This window comes from Scophthalmus maximus, chromosome 5 (genome assembly GCF_022379125.1).
Source record: "Scophthalmus maximus strain ysfricsl-2021 chromosome 5, ASM2237912v1, whole genome shotgun sequence".
Lineage (NCBI taxonomy): Eukaryota > Metazoa > Chordata > Actinopteri > Pleuronectiformes > Scophthalmidae > Scophthalmus > Scophthalmus maximus.
Window position 1 is genome coordinate 14282390 of NC_061519.1, and position 17611 is coordinate 14300000.

A 17611-nucleotide genomic window follows, 5' to 3' on the forward strand; every position below is an offset into this window, starting at 1 on the left:
AGGATTAGAGAGAGGGGGCAGACCTCAAGTGAGTTAAGAGGATAACAAAGATCACACGCACGTGCACACACGCAGGCATATACAGTCAAACACACACAGGACCACATTTAAATGAACACTAGTCACATACTGTACATATCTACTCCCAGTTGGCTGTTTCCATGGGTAGTGTCACCAAGTCACAGCAGAGCAGTGAGCAGGGGAAAGTGTAATGAGCACTGAACCACTATCAGGACACACTATCTAGATCTAATTGTCACGTCCACTTGACTCTCTCAACTCTGAATTAACAGCCAGATTAACACCTTGTTACCAGAATATTATTGTGTACAACTTTATGGAGATCTTTTTCCGACTACATACACCAACTGTGGTGTGGCTTCACATATTATTGGGTATGGCAGACTCCCCTTTGCTGGTTTAAAGGGCAGTTGTGGATTTTAATGAATACAGGCCAAGCAGCCAAACGAATGACACGTTTCAGCAGAGAAATATGATGGTATTTGTCAGCTTGTGTCTCCACGCACCCACACACAGACATACACATTGGCATGCAAAATGAATCCACTTATGAAGACTTGCGATGCACAAGGTCTCTTTAATCCACAGTTCATTGTTAGGTTTAACACAGACAATTAAAATATTAACTACTGTGAAAAAGAAGAAATTGTGAATTGAATTAGCTTGTTCATTCATGCGGATGCGGCACGTGCGATTCCAATGACCATACCTATCCTCATTGGGCAGAGTTGATTCCATTTGGTCTATGTCTAGTCTCTGAAATGTGAAATTCCTCTCCACCAAAGAAGAGTTATTGGAAAAAAGCATTTGCTGTACAGTCATGTGGACATCAGTTCTCATCAGCCGTGGCGCAGACAGTCAATTAGTGCTCGCGAAGCTTCTCCCTTCCACCTGACAAGCACTTAACAACAATGGCATGAAAGGTTACCAGCAGCACGTAGGTGTTTGACGCTGCACCGCTGTAAAAGGTCAGCGTATTATGAAAGTATGTTTTCTTCTGACGTCGGGATATGTAGGAAGATGTAGGAGACGCAAGAGACCGTGTTCAGCTAAAACTCACCCAGTGTAATATTGTAATACACTTCTCAAACGAGCACGATGCACGGCGAGAACGTGGAGCGCCGACGAGCTTGTGCACTGCGCTTCAGCACCACGGAGAGCTCCCTCAGCGCAGCGCCACCCTCTTCCACCAGGGGTCGCGCTTCAGTCAGGTTTTCTCAGCGGAACCATCGAGCGGCGGATGCGCGGATCCAGGGGACGGAGAGAGTGTGACACAGTCTCCTAACAGCAACAGTAATGTGAAAATAAAAAAGGTAATGAGATTAATTATTAACCATTGTTACCATGAAACGTTGTTTGGTGCGATGGCGGCTTTAATGTGCCGCTGTCCAGTTCCAGCTCCACTTACAGTCGAATGTGTGTTTGTATGTAGCATGTCGAGGTCAAATAATGTTAGCCGCTTGTTCAATGTCAAGGCTAGTTTACATAATATTGTTGAATTTAATGTTTTCCTCTTTGACTTAACCTGCACAGTTAACACGTAGCTTCTATGTCTGATATCTTAAAACGTGTGAACTTCAAGCTGAAGTGGGGAAGACGACATCAACAAAGTTTCTTACAGGGAGTTTCTTATTTTGTCACAAAACGTGCGAGCCTGACGGTTTGTTGAATGCAGCTTGTTTCTTCCTCGTGTGCATTAGTTACATAAATGAGCAATGGCCCTAATGCAAAATAGAAATAGCAATCCTGGGATTAGTCATTGGATGAATATTTAATTATGTGGCACTATTCATGTGAGGCGCACTGATTGAAATCAGTCAAATGGAATATAAAAATTACACCGGTAACACTATATAAAAAATGTACTTGCTGGGGATCGCTAAAAGATCAAAATTCATCCAAACAGCCATGTGAATCCACCACTAATACATTATCAAATATATTCAGAGCAAACATGAACATGCATGAATTTTGAATTTATTTAAGGATAGCCCTTTGAGATGCAGCATCGCATTTTCAAAGTGGTCCTATGTGAACATCTTTCTCGTGCGAACACTATTATATGTAGTGGTCAAATGGGAAGGCGGTGCACATAAAAATGTGTTTTAAGGCACAACTGAAAGCTGGAGGACTCTTACAGAGCCGGCAACCGTTAAGCAGGAGACATGAAGTTAACCAAGAATTACCTCTAATCCAAATAACATGTACCTAGTGAAGTCGTTTGTTTTAAATGGTAGCTGGTTTAATCAACAATCTCTTCCGCTAATGTGTGCCATCTGCTGAACATTGGCTGCCGTTAATTTCCCTCTTGGCTCCTTACAAATGTAGACATTAGAAACAAGCGGGTGCCCGGCTCCTCCAGTGTCTGACTCAGGTAAAATGCTTCCACTTTCTTTCTTGCCAGTGCACATTTTGCGTGTGCTGATGATAAACGGGCAGAGAACGGTATAGCAGCATGGGGTCACATCTCTCCAACTTCACTTTACTAATGCTGCACTCATACAGTATAAGGTGCTTTGGGATAATAATAAAAAAAACTCCACCAAATGACAAGTCAGTTGTTAAGGTTTATGCAACTGAGGCAAAGTGCTGCAACACACAGCTCAAGAAAAGTTTCCCTTCGGAAGTTTTTCTAGCAGACGACTCGCTCTCTATCTGCTAGATTCCTTCAGTCCTGTCGCCTTTGTTTCCCATTGTCTGACTCCCGTTAATAACTCTTCACTCTGCTTTCCACCAAGGTTCTTTGACCATGGTGTGACGGGATTAATCAAAATGGCAAACCGCCGTGTTCCACTCGTCTTGCTAGCCTGCGGCTCCTTTAATCCCATCACCAACCAGCACATGAGGCTGTTTGAGCTGGCAAGGGACCACATGCACAGCACAGGTCAGCTCCGGTCATCGCAGATTTCACTGAAGTTTGAATTAGGGCTAATTGTAAATAAATGTGATATCCCAAAGAACATACATCAACAGTTTTTATTTTCATAGACTGGCTGTCTGTGTGTTTCATTTTACTTTCTGCATAACCCTCAGGGTCAGAGCAGCCCTTGTAAAAGCTCTTGGGATTTTTTTGAAAAGAAATAAAAGAGAAGTGAATATTATATATAGTAATATACAAACCCAACTCCAGATGAATCCTTTAACATTTCTTTCGCCCTAATGTGTAAAGTATGGTATTTGCTAACACATTATCCACAAGGATTTTATATGACAGTAACCCGGTTTTGTTTTTAATCTTGTTTTGGAAATGTTCTGCAAACTTTTTCTGTTTGCCGTTTTGTAAAACAAATTGCCCCTTGGGGGACAAATGAAGTTGAAGTAGTGGTAGAAATGTTAATGAAATTCAGCTTTAAACACTCCACTTTCTTGGCTTTTTCCTGAATCATAGTTACAAAAAGCATGAAATAAAGGGAGACTTTTATTTTGTTGATTGTTTACAAAACTACATACAGTGATGACCACACTTTCTGTTGTTGCAGTGACCTAAAATTGTTGCGCTCTTCATGGATGAAATAAAAGCTCAGTTACTCTAGACTCTGCGTCTTCGCATGTGCTGCCACGCGGTCCCATGTAGCACCCATATCAGCAGGCACGGTCTCCCTGTGTAAACCCAAACCCAGGACCATTTATATCCCAGAGCGTTGGCCTGATCACACGGTCATAACGACATCGTTATTAGCGTTACACTGAGTCAGCTCTCTCGCTCTAAGATGCTTTATGAATCCATGCAGCATTTCATTGGGCGGGAACATGAATAATGCTCTTACAGTTTCCTTTTAAAGCCTTGACCCCTAAGACATCAGCTGACCAGTTTGAGGGTAACCATCAGAAATGACTGTGAGCTGCGTGCAGGAGCCGCAGTTCTTCTCCCTTTGCCAAATCTTTGTGCTGCAGCTACAAATAGCATCTGCTTTGAACCATTTTAAAACACTAGAATGAGCATAAGTTGCTTTTGCTTCTGTATTGCCCAATCAAGATTTGAATATGTTTCTAAACCTTATGAGTTATGAGTCATGTTATATTGATAATAGTAATGACACTTCAATTCATGATCAGGCTCCTTCCTCGCCTTGTTTCAAAAAGATCAGCTGCAGCCTTTCTCCTCGAATGTGACATCTGACAAATTGTTAATAATATTAGCATCAGTATCTTACAGAGATTACTTCATCTGCCAATTTATATTCCATTTCTGTATTTGCTGTCTTGACCCAGAAAAGCCGTACTAATCATCTCTCCTCTCAGGCCAGTACCAGGTGGTGGGTGGCATCGTGTCTCCAGTGAGCGACAGCTATGGAAAGCAAGGCCTGGTACAGGCTGAGCACCGCATTGCTATGGCAAAGCTGGCACTGCGCAGCTCCAACTGGGTCACGGTTGATGAATGGGAGAGCCAGCAGCCAGACTGGACGGAGACGGTGGTCACCATGAGGTATAAAACATCTTTACTGCAACATCAGAGGTGAACTGCCTCATTTAAAAAAAGGAATGTTTCCAGGGTCAGAGGTGGAGAACATGCAAGAACAGTTTCCTGGGTTATACCAGCCTTTTGTCTCCTCTTTGCTGTTAAAGCACCTCGCTGATTATTTCATCTTCTGCTGCACAAGTTGGTTTTGATAACTGCAGTCAGTGAATCCAGTAAGTTAATTTCCATTCACTGTATAATTTATAACGCTTTAGTGGTTAATCACTCAACAAAAAATGCCCTCTGTGTAGAGAATAGTCAGCATACCTTCACTTTGAGCGGAGGACTCTGAGGACTCACCCGATGTCCCATTTCTTCATCTCTCTTATTTTTTTTCTTTCTGAATTGACCTATTTGGGCCGTGATTACTCCAATTAAAGTAACAGGGGGCTACTCATAAGGATTTCCCTCACACTGTCAGCATTGGCTGAACTTTAATTTTCTGTATCAAATACCATCCCGTTTCTAGCACGCCACAGCATGGAAGATAAACCTCTTTCACGACTGGGTCAAGGACATTTGGTTCCAGTTTATATCCACCAGCAGAGTGTTGCCCACTCGCTGCTTTATGCTTCTATTAGCTTTTAGAGTGTCTTTTACATCCGTCTTGGGACATGAGACAAAATATTTTTGTCCTTTCTGACACTGTCCTAGTTTTGCCATTGCACCTGCAGAGTTCACGGGGATGCACACTCCTTTGCTGCTCCTCCATCAGCCCTCCTAAAAGCCAACTTCAACCGTGTAGGTGTAACGAGAGTGTTACCAAGTTCCCCTGAGCCTAAATTGCAGGTTATCGCCTCTCGAGGACTGTCAGACGAGACTGGACCTGTGGCAGCTCTGGGTTTTTTCACGGGACGAAATCGGAGGCTGTTGAATTCATGGGCCAAGTGGGAAGGGTGACGTCGTAAAGAGTTGCAGAGGATCCAGTATGTATGTGGGTGAAGAGAGGCAGGCGGAGCTTCTGCATTCATAATGAGAAGACGTGAATGAGGACATTTTGGCTGTTGTCCCACTTTGCATCACAGAGGTTTACTGTGCAGAAATGTGCTATTTGTGTAACTTGGACTCATTAAGTGTGTCACTCAAGGAATTAATCAGCATCCAATGATAAAAAAAAGTACCTCCCACTGCATTATTGTGCACGCATACTCAATGTCCATTTAAATTGAGTAAGTTGCATCTGCTCAAAGGTCCATATTTGGGCTAATTTTAGATGTTTCTCTCACCTTATTCACTCTACCCCTTTCCTGCTCCACATTTTTCTTACAAATCCCCTTGTTAGCGGTCATCTGTAAGCTGTGTTTGCGTAACACGTTTGCAGATCAAGGCATGAAGTGGCCCGTTGTCCAAGGCTTTGAGCCATGTCACACGTCATCTCACTCCCAAACACACACACACACACACACAAGCACAAATGTGTGAGAAACCGTTTAAGAAGCTTTACTTGAAAACAGTGAAGTGTTTCATTCATCCTTTTTTAAGGCTCCTCTGTGACTCTCTTTTTGTAATTGAGTTTGATAAAGCTTCACTTGCATGTTGCTTAAGCACATGCTAAAAACGAAGACAGTGAAATGATAGATTAATACACAGTGATAATACACTGCACATGAAACTACAGGATGTTGTTACTGACACGTATTGCCATCTAGAATTATAGAAATGAATTGTCAGTCTCTCTTTCTCTCTCGTACCTTCTGTTGTTGTGCAGGTATCATAATGGACGCATTCTAAGGGAGTATGAGCAAAGAGCAGGATTGCAAACTGACTCCAGCAGTAACACCAACCCCCACTCAGGTGAGAACTTCAGGTTTTTGGGAACTTGGGTTCAGTAACACGTTTACCCATCAGTGTTTTCAGGAATTTATATGTTGTTTTTAATTTGCATCTCAAAAACGGTTAGATAGGTCGGTATGAGATATTTCATAGACATTCATGTTCCCCACAGAATGAATCCTGCTGAGCTTTGGAATGCTGGTGGTGCACATGAAAAGGGTTTCATGTGCACCACCAGCATTCCAAAGCTCGACTTTGCCAGCACTTTAGTGGTTTATGATCAAATGCCTCCTCCCGTCAGCCACTGCTGTCCTCAGAGTTTAGCGCTAGTGTGTGTGTGTGTGTGTGTGTGTGTGTGTGTGTGCGTGCGTGTATGTGTGTACGTGTTATCAAAATCAATCACAGAAGATATCTGTTTGGGCCCTGCTGCCATTGTTTTTTTTACATTGCTGCCCAAACTTGACGAATCTCATGTGTTTTCCAAACACAAGTTCACACAGTTCAGAATAATTTGTCTTGTTATGATGAGCTTCATCCTGCAGCACCAGACCAATATGTTTTACTAGTTTTTACTTTTTCTTTTTCTTGTCCAGTCGTGACCAGCCCCTCCAGGTTTTTTTTTTCAATTCTGCTCTTCATATTAGCTCTCTGAGGAAACAATTAATTCATGTACTGTATTATTGGATTCCCTTTTTTTTTTACTTAATCGTGGAGAAGCCAGTTGGCAAACACTGACTGGACTGTTTCCATGCTTTCAAAATGAGCACCACTTGAGGATTGTTTCACTGTTTGGCTTCATAGCTGCTTAGAATAAAAACACAGCATCAAAAACACATCTGTTGATTCTGATCGAGAAGGAATTCCGAGAAATGTGACTTGTGATCAGTGAATACATTTTGAGGTTGAAACAAGGACTATTTGTAAGGCCATCTTTATATCATCAGGCCTCATAAACTATCATAAAGTAGAATTATTGATCATAGATCGGGATCTTCCTCCCCCCTCAGGCCCCTCTCCCCAGCTGAAGCTCCTGTGCGGGGCTGACTTCCTCGACACATTCAAGATCCCAGGCTTGTGGCAGGACAAGCACGTTGAGGAGGTGGTCGGGCGTTTCGGCCTCGTCTCCGTCAGCCGAGGCGGGCTGCAGCCCGAGCGGACGGTTCACCAGTCGGACATGCTCTCCCGCCACCATCAGAACATCTTCCTGGTGAGGGAGTGGGTGAGGAACGAGACGAGCGCCACAGAGGTGCGGCGGGCTCTGAGACGAGGTCTGAGCGTAAAGTACCTGGTCCCAGACTCGGTGATAGAATATATTCACCAGCACAATCTTTACACAGAGGACAGCGAGAGGAGGAATGAGGGCCTGGTGTTGAGGCCACTCATCAAGAAGGCACACGAGCCAGTGAACAGTCTGGATGACTGATGGACTGACTGCTGCATCAGAGATGAACATGGGAGTGGATTTACTCACAGACCGGTGCTTCTCTTCATGGACTGGAGGCCCTGTTTGCTTCACCTGGACGGCAGAGTGGAAGAGGTTTGCACAGCCTTCAAATGTCTACACACAAAAAAACATGTTTGGTCTAATATCCGTTTCCCAGGGATCGCTTGTCTTAGTGGGAAGCATCTAAACTGTGATGTCGTTTGATTCCTACACCATGAAGTGTCATGAGTCCTTGTTCCATGGTGCGAAAGATCATTTGTCTGCTAATAGTTTTCTATTCTTTTTAGTTTTTCACATTGCACACCATTGTTGCTGGTAAAAACTGATATAAAATCCAATACATTAAGTATTACTTCTCTTACTGGTGTCTTTTTTTAATCGCCGTTTGAATGTATAAAATCAGAAGCAAGGATGCCTGGATTTTAGAAATAACAAGGACATAAGACCAAGTCCCTTAAACAACCCAAATCCTTTACTTTAATATGAAGTTTTTAAGTTGATTAAAGCTCACAGGTTTTTGATTTGCATCGTTCTAGGGAGAAAACTAATTTCAGCCGCTTGTAGTCACATTGTACCCGGGCTCCTTGTCAGGATGCCACCTGGACGCCTTTCATCTGAGGTTTACTGGGCATGCCCAACTGGGAGGAGACCCAGAGGTAGACCCAAAACTCGCTGGAGGGACTATCTATCCCGTCTGGCCTGGAAACGCCTCAGGATCCCCCCAGGAGGATCTGGAAAGCGTGGCAGGTGAGAGGTACATCTGGAACACCCTGCCTAGCAACTCATTCGCGGATAAGTGTAAGAAAATGCATGGAGGGATAGATAAACATCATTCTAATATATTGATACAAGTGCAACATACCAGACTGTTTCAGGGATTGAATAGTAAAGTCTTGACATTTCCTGTCATTGTCCCTGGTGTTTACACCGTCTACTAAACTCAACCAACAGAGACAGGCAAGATCTAAACAGAACAAAAACAAGAATTAGAAAACTTGATAATACAAATGGAAAAAAATGCCAACATCTAATAAGAAAGTTGAGGCAAAAATCATTTTTAAAAAGACGAGATCACAAAAAGAAACTGCATCACGAAAGGCGACGTAGATCGTAGATCGTAGATCCAAATATATTTTACTTAATTGTGTTTTTCTGATACATTTTCAGTGATTTCAATCAACCAACATGGAATTCTGAACGTTCATTGAAAGCCTCCCCCACACTTCAACTCCACAGGACTAAAAATCAGTTGTTGGAGGAAAAACTCAAACCTTTATGTGTTCATGTAGTAGTGGCTGTTGTCTACTTTACGTATGTACAACTCCACGAATCAGCCTGTAAGATTTTTGCTGTGTGTTTTTGTGATTTTCTGCAGGGTGGTATTTGCAGTGCACTGAAATCTTTGCTTCCAGCCACCGCGTGTACATTTTTTAATTGTTATCCTGTTATGAATTTCCTCTCACATGAATATCAGTGAGGGTGTCCACTCTCTGCTGCAGCCTCCCGACGGCAATTGATCGTGGATCTATTCAGTTTCCCCATTACCATCGTTCACACACTGTGTGTCTGCAGGCCTGCATTATTTTTTTTTCTTCCTCCAAAGGATTTAAAATAATCCTGACAGTTGCTCAGCTACAGGAGGTCATATCTCACTGAGGCCAATGGCTGAAAGCGCCACTGTGCCACTGATACAGACTGGCATCCTTTTATGTGTGTGTGTGTCTGTGTGTCTGTGTCTGTGTGTCTCTTTGTGTTCCACTCTCTAAAGGATTTAGACAGTGGGTTGGCTGCAGCTGGCCCAAAAGAGAGATTATCAAATTAATTGAGTTATTTAGGCGAGACAAAGGATGTGACAGGCCTTTTGTGCAACCTTTAATTGTTGCAGTTGGATCATTTTAAGCTCAGGTGATTCTGCTTTTTTTTGTACTGTACATATCATCCGCAACGTTTGCTGCGTTCGCCCAAAGCTGCAGGCGGATCGACGTTTTAATTGATCTTTGTGTGATTTTTATTCCATTAGACTGATTGTTGATGGCTCAGTGATGGAAGCATGATTGAAAACGGGCCTCGTCTTATACAACAGAACCAGGCCAAATCTGCTACACGTGGAATTGCACAAAAGTGCGACTGAGTCAATTAATAAAGGAAGTGTATTCATCCTAATCCCACACAGGCGGAGTAAGCACTCTCCAACATAAAGCACACAAAGTGTATTATTCTGCATTATGTATGCACGCCGCATGTTCCCAGCATACGTGCGGGGAAAACGTGCTGGGGATTGTGGGGTTACATGGTGTTGAACGAGGGAGGTGGGAGGTGCGAGGGACAGGTAATCGGATTAAAGTGAGTTTGGTTCAAATTGAGGCTTTTGACAGCAGCTTTCTGCATTCTATCGCAAGTCTCCGTCCACAGCCTACCTCCTCACTGCCCGAGAGTTGCGAAGCCTGCAGAGACACAGCAAACATGCCTGTTGATCTGAACGGATATTGGAAAATGATTTCCAGTGATAACTTCGAGGAGTACCTGAAGGCTCTCGGTGAGTTTCTTAAAAAACATTGTAGAAGTAGGTGGAAGTTCTGGCCTGTTGGTGGTATTAGAACAAGCCTGACATCTCCCCTGAATTAGGATATTAATATGAAAGATTTAAATGTGAATAGTATATTTGAATAAGTAATATTTTTTATCAGATAATTCGATAACTATACAAACAATCCTCTGGTAAAGTGAGATTACAGCCATTCTGTGTTTCGTCTAAAAACTTGTGATATTATTACCAAATTGCAATTTGCTGTGATATGTAATGTCTTCCAATTACTTTTATGCAGGAACTATAATTATTAAGAGGAATAGCAGCCTCATTTTCATTATTTTACCAGAAATGTTCTTCTTCACCATAAAGTAAACAAGCTGGATTGCAAAATATCACGTCAAATCAGCTTCGTCTCTCACACTTTAAAAAACCGGAGCAGTTTCTCATTGCCTCCTCTTTGCTCTGGGGCCCATCGCAGATGTGAATGTCGCCATCAGGAAAATTGCAACCCTGCTGAAGCCTGACAAGGACATTGTCCACGAGGGGGACCACATAATCATCAAGACCCTCAGCACCTTCAAGAACTACAACATGGACTTCCACGTGGGCAAAGAGTTCGAGGAGGATCTGTCTGGAGTGGACGACAGGAAATGCATGGTGAGTATCCGGACCAGGGTACTCCGAGGGGATTCAATACATTTTAATGGGGCAATTACATGATGCACTGGGCAAACCTGTTAAGCCACTACTCTGACAAGTGAAACTCTTCCTGTGGCACGAACTCTTCGCTGCAGATGTGCTAACTGACTTTTCTTGGTGGCACCTGTCTGGACTGTGATGGGCATATGTTGGCCATCCAAAACTTTCCATCTACATTTAAAACTTCTCAAACTTTTCAGACTGTTGTTGTTGAACTGATGTGGTAGAGACCTATGTCAGATACTGCAGGAAAAGAAGAGGAAGAGGCTAAATATATAAGTCAAGATTCACAATTATTCGATCAGACGGTGTCACTGAATACTGAACGGGCTTAAAGATTATCTGTGGCACCCCTTGAGAAACATTTTCATTTTAATGCTGATAGGCTGATTATAGATAAGCTATAAGCTGTTTGGTGGGTGGCAAAGAGTGACGGTCACGTGCGTCTGTATGTGGTGATTTTATCTGAGTAATTATTTTAAGAGGGATGGAGGAAGAGGAGGACTGGGCCTCTCATAGGGGCTATTGTATATCTTTATGAGAGCAACCATGTTTCTAAATTGTTACGTTTGAATCAATCCTCCACTGACGCATCATGTATCATAACCCCACCTGTGTCTCACCCTGAGCTGTGATCCTTGTACAGACCACCATCGCTTGGGAGGGAGACAAGCTGGTGTGTGTGCAGAAGGGAGAGATTGAAGGTAGAGGCTGGACCCACTGGGTGGATGGAGATGAGCTTCATTTGGTAAGAAAACATCGGTTCCTTCCATGAATATTAATGTATGCGGTTTGGTCACATAAATTCAAATCCAAAATGCCTCTCAGCACAGTATGTGTAATGCATATCTTTTTTTATGAGTGACTCCAATAAGAATTCAGCTCCAGCAGTTTTACATTACTCTGTGTGAGCTGCATGCACACACACACACAAAGTTAACACAGTTACAAGTATGTGTGGCTCATTTAGTGTCACATCTTTACTGTCGTATTTCCCCGTAAGAAAGTACCTCTGAGGATGAAGTTTCAAGGGAAAACAATACAAATTCATACATTTTGAGTCTCAAAAGTCATAATGACTGATGCTTAATAATGCAAGATTTAAAATGCCTAATTTCTTCATGACCTGGGAACTCCAATGATCCAGCAGACACCAACATCAACTTCTGTTGTGGTATTATCTTGACTTTATAAAACTAGTTTCTGTTAAAAGAACTTGAGTAATGGGTTTTGTTGAGGTTTTTTTGTTTTTTTTCAAACAACTCCTCTGTGAAATTATTCATAGTGTGGCCCCAGTGTGGCCCTGTAATGAAAGCATTTGCATCTGAAAAGAATTTAAAGTAATGACTCGCACATTACCATTTTCATTAGCTCTGCATTATCAGATTGAACTCTGGATGATCACTGCTGACAGAGCTCAGGAAAAGAAAAGAATCGACCAAATTATTTGGTTTTAGTGCAGCCAACATATGTTTTCCATCAGCTGCCATGAAATTAGTTATTAGTGAAGAGTTCCCAAGAGCTGAAAGAGGGTTTGAATGTTGGGCGGCAGTGAACTCTAGTGGAAGAAAATATATTACAAGTTGGATACATGACGATAAATTTAACTATTCAACTCTATTCAAACACAATGGGTCAGAATTTGGAAATATATTAAAAGAATAAAAACAAAATGTGCATCACATTGGATGATTGTAACACATCCTTTATTCATAATCAACCCATCCTTACCCAAGCCCTTGGTTACCGTTAGTGTGTCAACAGCTCATGTCAGATTGTCCCTGCTCAACCTGCTCCTTTCCCTCGATTGACCAATAATTTTAAACCTCTTCAAACAACCCCTTAAAACTTTACACTTTCAATTGTTGCTCCACAGGAGCTGAGAGCTGGAGGAGTTGTTTCCAAGCAGGTCTTCAAGAAGACCTAAGTTGGCTCTGACTGAAGGAGGCTGTGCCACCCCCCTTTCTGCATCTCTCCACACGTCCATCTACCATATTTTATAGGAATTAATTGGTTATAAATGGTATTCTTTTGATAGAGACACAGTTACATTCCATCAAAACTGTCACCTTTCTCTGCCAAAGACAATTACATATATCTAGTACAGTAAATGCACGTCAGCATGTGCATCAGTGAAAAAAAAAACACCAAATGCAGTTCTTTATATCTGTCTTAGGGTGGGTTCTCCTTTGATTAACGTTTTTAGATTTGTCGGATGCATGCATTCTGCTATAGGGGTAGCTGATCTGATGGGTGAGCCAGACTGATTACACACAGTGGGAGAGTCCTTTCTTTCCTTCTTGTGTTTGTTTGTTCAGGGACGACTGAGTTAGGACAGTTATGGACACAGAAAAGAGTGGATGACTGGAACACAGTGATCTGAGATTGGTTTACAACTGTAAGTTTCTTGGCTGCTGATGCTTAGTCTCCAGAGTGGATATCAGATATGATGTGTGTGTGTATATAGCCCTCCCAAATCCTGTGACTGGGACTGTGCAATTGATAGTAAAAATGAATCAATGAATCAATAAATTAGTCAGTGCGCAACAATATCATCCATCTCTTTCTGCGTGTCTCTTGTTTTTTTATCATGAACTTTTTGTTGCAACATCACTAATTTACATTCAGATGCATCCAATTTCAGAATCCTTACAACATTTTGTGTGCTTAACCCGGCCATTCCCTCAAACCCTCTTCCCAACCCCTCCCCAAGGTGAGATTTGTATTTTCTTCGGACAAATCCACCTCCTGTGATACGACCACACCAAACCAACAAAAATGAACTGCTCCTATTCACTGAGGTTTGGTGTTAGTAGCTCTGTTTGTCTGATAAGGACATGCACGAGGAATCCTAGGGCCTCCGACTTGACAATTTCCAAAGTGCAAAAGTGAAGCCCTCCGAGCTTCAGCCAGACAACTTGAGCCACGCTGTGCTGTGAACCAGCTAATCCGTCTGCTCACTTTGTGCATCCCCATTACCAACTGGGCAATTTATATAAGCCGTCCAACTCACTTGCTCATGCTTTTCTCCTGCTGCTGCTGCTGCTGCTCAACCCTACTGTTCTGCTTCCTGCGGCTTCTTGTGCATTCACACCCACCGCCGCCACACAGGCTTCCACCTGCAGGCTCTGTTTATTTATGGTTCCCCAGGGGTGGGGTGGGGGGGTTGTTATTGATCACTCCCTGCACTTGCTTTGGCTGGTTCAAAAAAAATTATGATGTTAGGGAACGGTTCCAAACAGAGTCTGATGCCATTGCAAAATCTACATTTTATATTTATTCTCAATAAAACATTTCTGTGGAATTTGTGGGTTCTGGGTGAACCAGGACCAAATAATCTATTTATCAATCATTGAGGGCTGGATATATTTAATAATAGTTTTCTTTTAATCCTATGGCATTTCATATGATCCAGAGTGGAAATGGCGGACCCTGCCACAGTAAATGGGTAGAGCAGAATAACTGCGAGCCATACAAAATGTACAAATATGATTTGATATGATGAAAATCTTGGGAATTCTAATTTAACTTCTGAAACAAAACAAATATTTTTAAATTCATGCATTCTGGGATTTTTCTGGGATAGAGTGTAGTTCTTACAATTTGAAACTAGTTTTGTAGAAAAACAATATCAGATGAAAATTATTATTCCAAACAGTGTATTTTATATATATCAAAATATGCCTGGAGGCTATCCTGGGGAGAAAAAATGTACCCAGCCATTTATTTGCATTTAAATAATTGTCACGGATGTATATTTTGTAATTTTTTTACTGCAAGACTGAACTTTATTAACCTTTATGCTCAAAGTTCAGGCTTCTCTTGTTTAGTATTTGAGTTCGCATTAGGGGAAAGAACAAATAAAGAGCAGTCACTGTTGGCAGATGTTACAAAACAGCTTCTTCTGTCTGTACATTGAAACACATGTGAGAGAAAGAGTGGTAGTATGTGGATGTGTGCGTGTGTCAGTGTGTGTGTGTGTGTGTGGGGGGGGGGGGGCACCCACAGATATGACCTTAGTAACCCCTCCAATGGCCGTGTAAAGACTGAAAGAAAAGGGTGACTCCTGCCCCTCCACCTCCCCCTCCCAAAAAAACTGCCCCTGCCAATCCCCTTCAAGCCATAAACTCACTTATCAATAGTTCTCTGACCTCTCCGCCTCCTGACTCAAATAAAAGCGGGACACCCTGCACCTTCCCCCTGTTCACACTGTCTAAAGTCTACACGCTCAACCGTGCCGCCGGCTGCCACCATGCCTGCAGACTTCAGTGGGAAATGGATACTGGAAACCAATGAGAAATTTGAGGAATATTTAAAAGCACTGAGTAAGAAACTTTTAATTCTAACGAGTTTGATTTTGGTCTGTGTCGTCTAAGTTCGTTGGTGAAGTAGAGTTGCAGGGTGTTGTGACAGGCTGACCAAGCTGCCTGAGTAACAAAATCATCCAATTTCATGCACTCTTTATCTTCCTGCTGTGTCCAATCTGCCTTGGAGTTAATGCAATATTGTTTTCACCACAGATTCGTGTTGAGTTCAACTATAATTGCAGATCTGAACAATATTCACATCTTACAATCAGTCAGCTACATTTTCTTTTGTCATGGACATAAATGAAGACCAAAGTATACTCTTCTAAACACTAAAGTCATACAGTCATCAGTAAAAAGCTCAAAATTGAATTCTCTGTTCATTTTAAAATATAATTTTTGCAGAGTTATCCCACTGTTCTGAATTGACCAATTATTTTAATTAAAAAAAACCTCTTCCAACCCCAGATATTGACTTTGCTACAAGAAAAATTGCAATCTCCCTGTCCCAGACCAAAGTGGTCGTCCAAGATGGAGACAAGTTTAATTTCAAAACACTGAGCACCTTCAGGAATTATGAGCTGGCCTTCACTGTGGGGGTGGAGTTTGATGAGTGCACCAAGGGACTCGACAACAGAAACATCAAGGTGGGTTGACCTCGCACGTACGGAGACCTTGAAGAGACGAGGCAGTGATAGTTTATCTGATCGGTGGATTTTCACATTTTCCTTGTTGTTGAGGTGATAATAACAACGTGTTTTATCTGAGTGTGTCCAGGCAACGATTGCTCCGTGGTGTATGTTTAACATGAGAGATAAAAACAGACCGAAACCATCAGCAGTTATGTGTCGATGATAACAGGAAAATTAACAGGGATTAATGTGAAGTTACACTGGATTCCAGTGAAAGGAAATCATTTTAAAACCCAGGGGGAAGGGGGTCATTATATTTTAAACAATATCCTAAAATTATAGCTCTCGCTGACACAAAATGACTTGTGATGCCAATGATTGATCAGTTGCCCACAGGCTTTTAGAGTCACACCTCTTCCATTATCGGGGAAATGTTATTCATGACATTGGATGCGGTGGAAATAAATTAAAGCATGGTGTTTTTACATTCCAGTAAAATTCACTACAGTGTATTAAACTGTCTGTTATTCATTGATAGTGTGTATGCAATTACTAGAGACTTTTGAGACTCTACACTGACAACTTGTGTCTATTTTGAGTAATGAAAGTAGCCATGTAGGTGGAAGCAGGCAGTTTCAGTCCCAATGAAAATTTGTCATCACAGTGTTGAATCAAAAATACATGAATACAGAGTCATATGTTTTCCTGTAGTGTCTGGTGACCTGGGAGGGGAACAAGCTGGTGTGCACCCAGAAGGGAGAGAAAGCCAACCGAGGATGGAAACACTGGATCGAAGGAGATAAACTCTACCTGGTGGGTCCACAGTGTCGGTCGTGGTAATTCGATTTTTGTGAGATCTGAAGCAGAACATGGTGTAATTGATTTTAATAAAAAATAAAAGAAATTCGATTAGTTTGGTGTATTGCACAGCAGAATCGGATTTTAGACAGTGTTAACACTTTAAAACCTTTTTTTTGTTTTTTTTTAAGAATCCCTTATATTAACAGATTCTTTTTCCTCCCTGCTGACAGGAGCTGACATGTGAAGATGTTGTTTGTCATCAGGTGTTTGGGAGAAAAGAATGAAGGGCAATTATCTATTTTTTTGTAATCTACTTTGTCAACATTGCTCCCCCAGTAACATGTTTCCCAGATGTGAAAACAGAAAAAAATTGAAATAAAGGAAGTTCAGTTAAACATACTGTGATTTTGTATGAATACGGTGGCCACATACCATTAGTCTTCATGTGGAGCTACTCTATTGACAAATATATCTAAACCTTGGCACCTCTCACCAGACCACTGTTGTGTCTTCTCTGTCTATCTCCAAGAACATCAGAGTGCATTCTCGCAGAGATATTACAATAGAGAAAAAGGGGCTCTGTATTACAGCACACATATGAGGTGAATTTAGACAATCGTCCTCTGACCCCACTCCATGTACTGTGTCATCTTGGAGAAGAGAGCCCCAAAAATTAGACCATGCAAGTGAAAGACAAAAAAAACAACTAAACCATAAAACTTTCCAAAACACAGAGTGCACCTAAGACTTGTATTAAATCTGCGTAAACCAAATCGACTCGAATTCCATAAGCAATTAAAAAACATACATCTTAAATATCAGGCCTAAAAATTTTTGTTTCCAAATTGGCTACTTTCATAAATCAGTGCTTAAAACGCCATCTGCTGGACAAATGTGGTTGTATCCTGGAGGTGAGATGAGATGGGATGAGATGAGATGAGATCC

The 17611-nt window shown here is 41.8% G+C and overlaps 2 protein-coding genes across 3 annotated transcripts; both read left to right on the forward strand.

Annotated features, from left to right (window-relative positions):
* Nucleotides 1-1232: 1232 nt before the first annotated feature.
* Nucleotides 1233-17061, forward strand: LOC118310439. Its single transcript, XM_047331926.1, has 12 exons — nucleotides 1233-1334; nucleotides 2760-2905; nucleotides 4264-4447; nucleotides 6189-6274; nucleotides 7261-7673; nucleotides 10110-10233; nucleotides 10706-10884; nucleotides 11573-11674; nucleotides 15101-15251; nucleotides 15702-15880; nucleotides 16577-16678; nucleotides 16897-17061. Exons 2-12 carry the CDS (start codon nucleotides 2794-2796, stop codon nucleotides 16948-16950), a joined length of 1686 nt encoding a protein of 561 aa, XP_047187882.1. The 5' UTR covers nucleotides 1233-1334; nucleotides 2760-2793; the 3' UTR covers nucleotides 16951-17061.
* Nucleotides 7654-13485, forward strand: rbp1.1 (retinol binding protein 1, cellular, tandem duplicate 1). 2 transcript variants are annotated; one of them, XM_035634441.2, is made up of 6 exons: nucleotides 7654-7790; nucleotides 8234-8444; nucleotides 10097-10233; nucleotides 10706-10884; nucleotides 11573-11674; nucleotides 12803-13485. In XM_035634441.2, the coding sequence occupies exons 2-6, from the start codon at nucleotides 8290-8292 to the stop codon at nucleotides 12851-12853; spliced, it is 624 nt and encodes a 207-aa protein (XP_035490334.1). In that variant the 5' UTR covers nucleotides 7654-7790; nucleotides 8234-8289; the 3' UTR covers nucleotides 12854-13485. The 2 variants fall into 2 exon arrangements, with proteins under 2 accessions (XP_035490334.1, XP_047188140.1); XM_047332184.1 differs by lacking the exons at nucleotides 7654-7790; nucleotides 8234-8444 and having other exon boundaries at nucleotides 8492-10233.
* Nucleotides 17062-17611: the final 550 nt, after the last annotated feature.

Bases quoted from the DNA above. Each gene is read 5' to 3' on its own strand.
- LOC118310439 (XM_047331926.1), top strand. From the start codon at position 2,794: ATGGCAAACCGCCGTGTTCCACTCGTCTTGCTAGCCTGCGGCTCCTTT. The intron at 4,448-6,188 runs GTATAAAACATC...GTTGTTGTGCAG, and splicing joins GAGACGGTGGTCACCATGAG to GTATCATAATGGACGCATTC. The intron at 11,675-15,100 runs GTAAGAAAACAT...CTGACTCAAATA, and splicing joins ATGGAGATGAGCTTCATTTG to AAAGCGGGACACCCTGCACC.
- rbp1.1 (XM_047332184.1), top strand. From the start codon at position 9,927: ATGCACGCCGCATGTTCCCAGCATACGTGCGGGGAAAACGTGCTGGGG. The intron at 10,234-10,705 runs GTGAGTTTCTTA...GGCCCATCGCAG, and splicing joins GGAGTACCTGAAGGCTCTCG to ATGTGAATGTCGCCATCAGG. The intron at 11,675-12,802 runs GTAAGAAAACAT...GTTGCTCCACAG, and splicing joins ATGGAGATGAGCTTCATTTG to GAGCTGAGAGCTGGAGGAGT.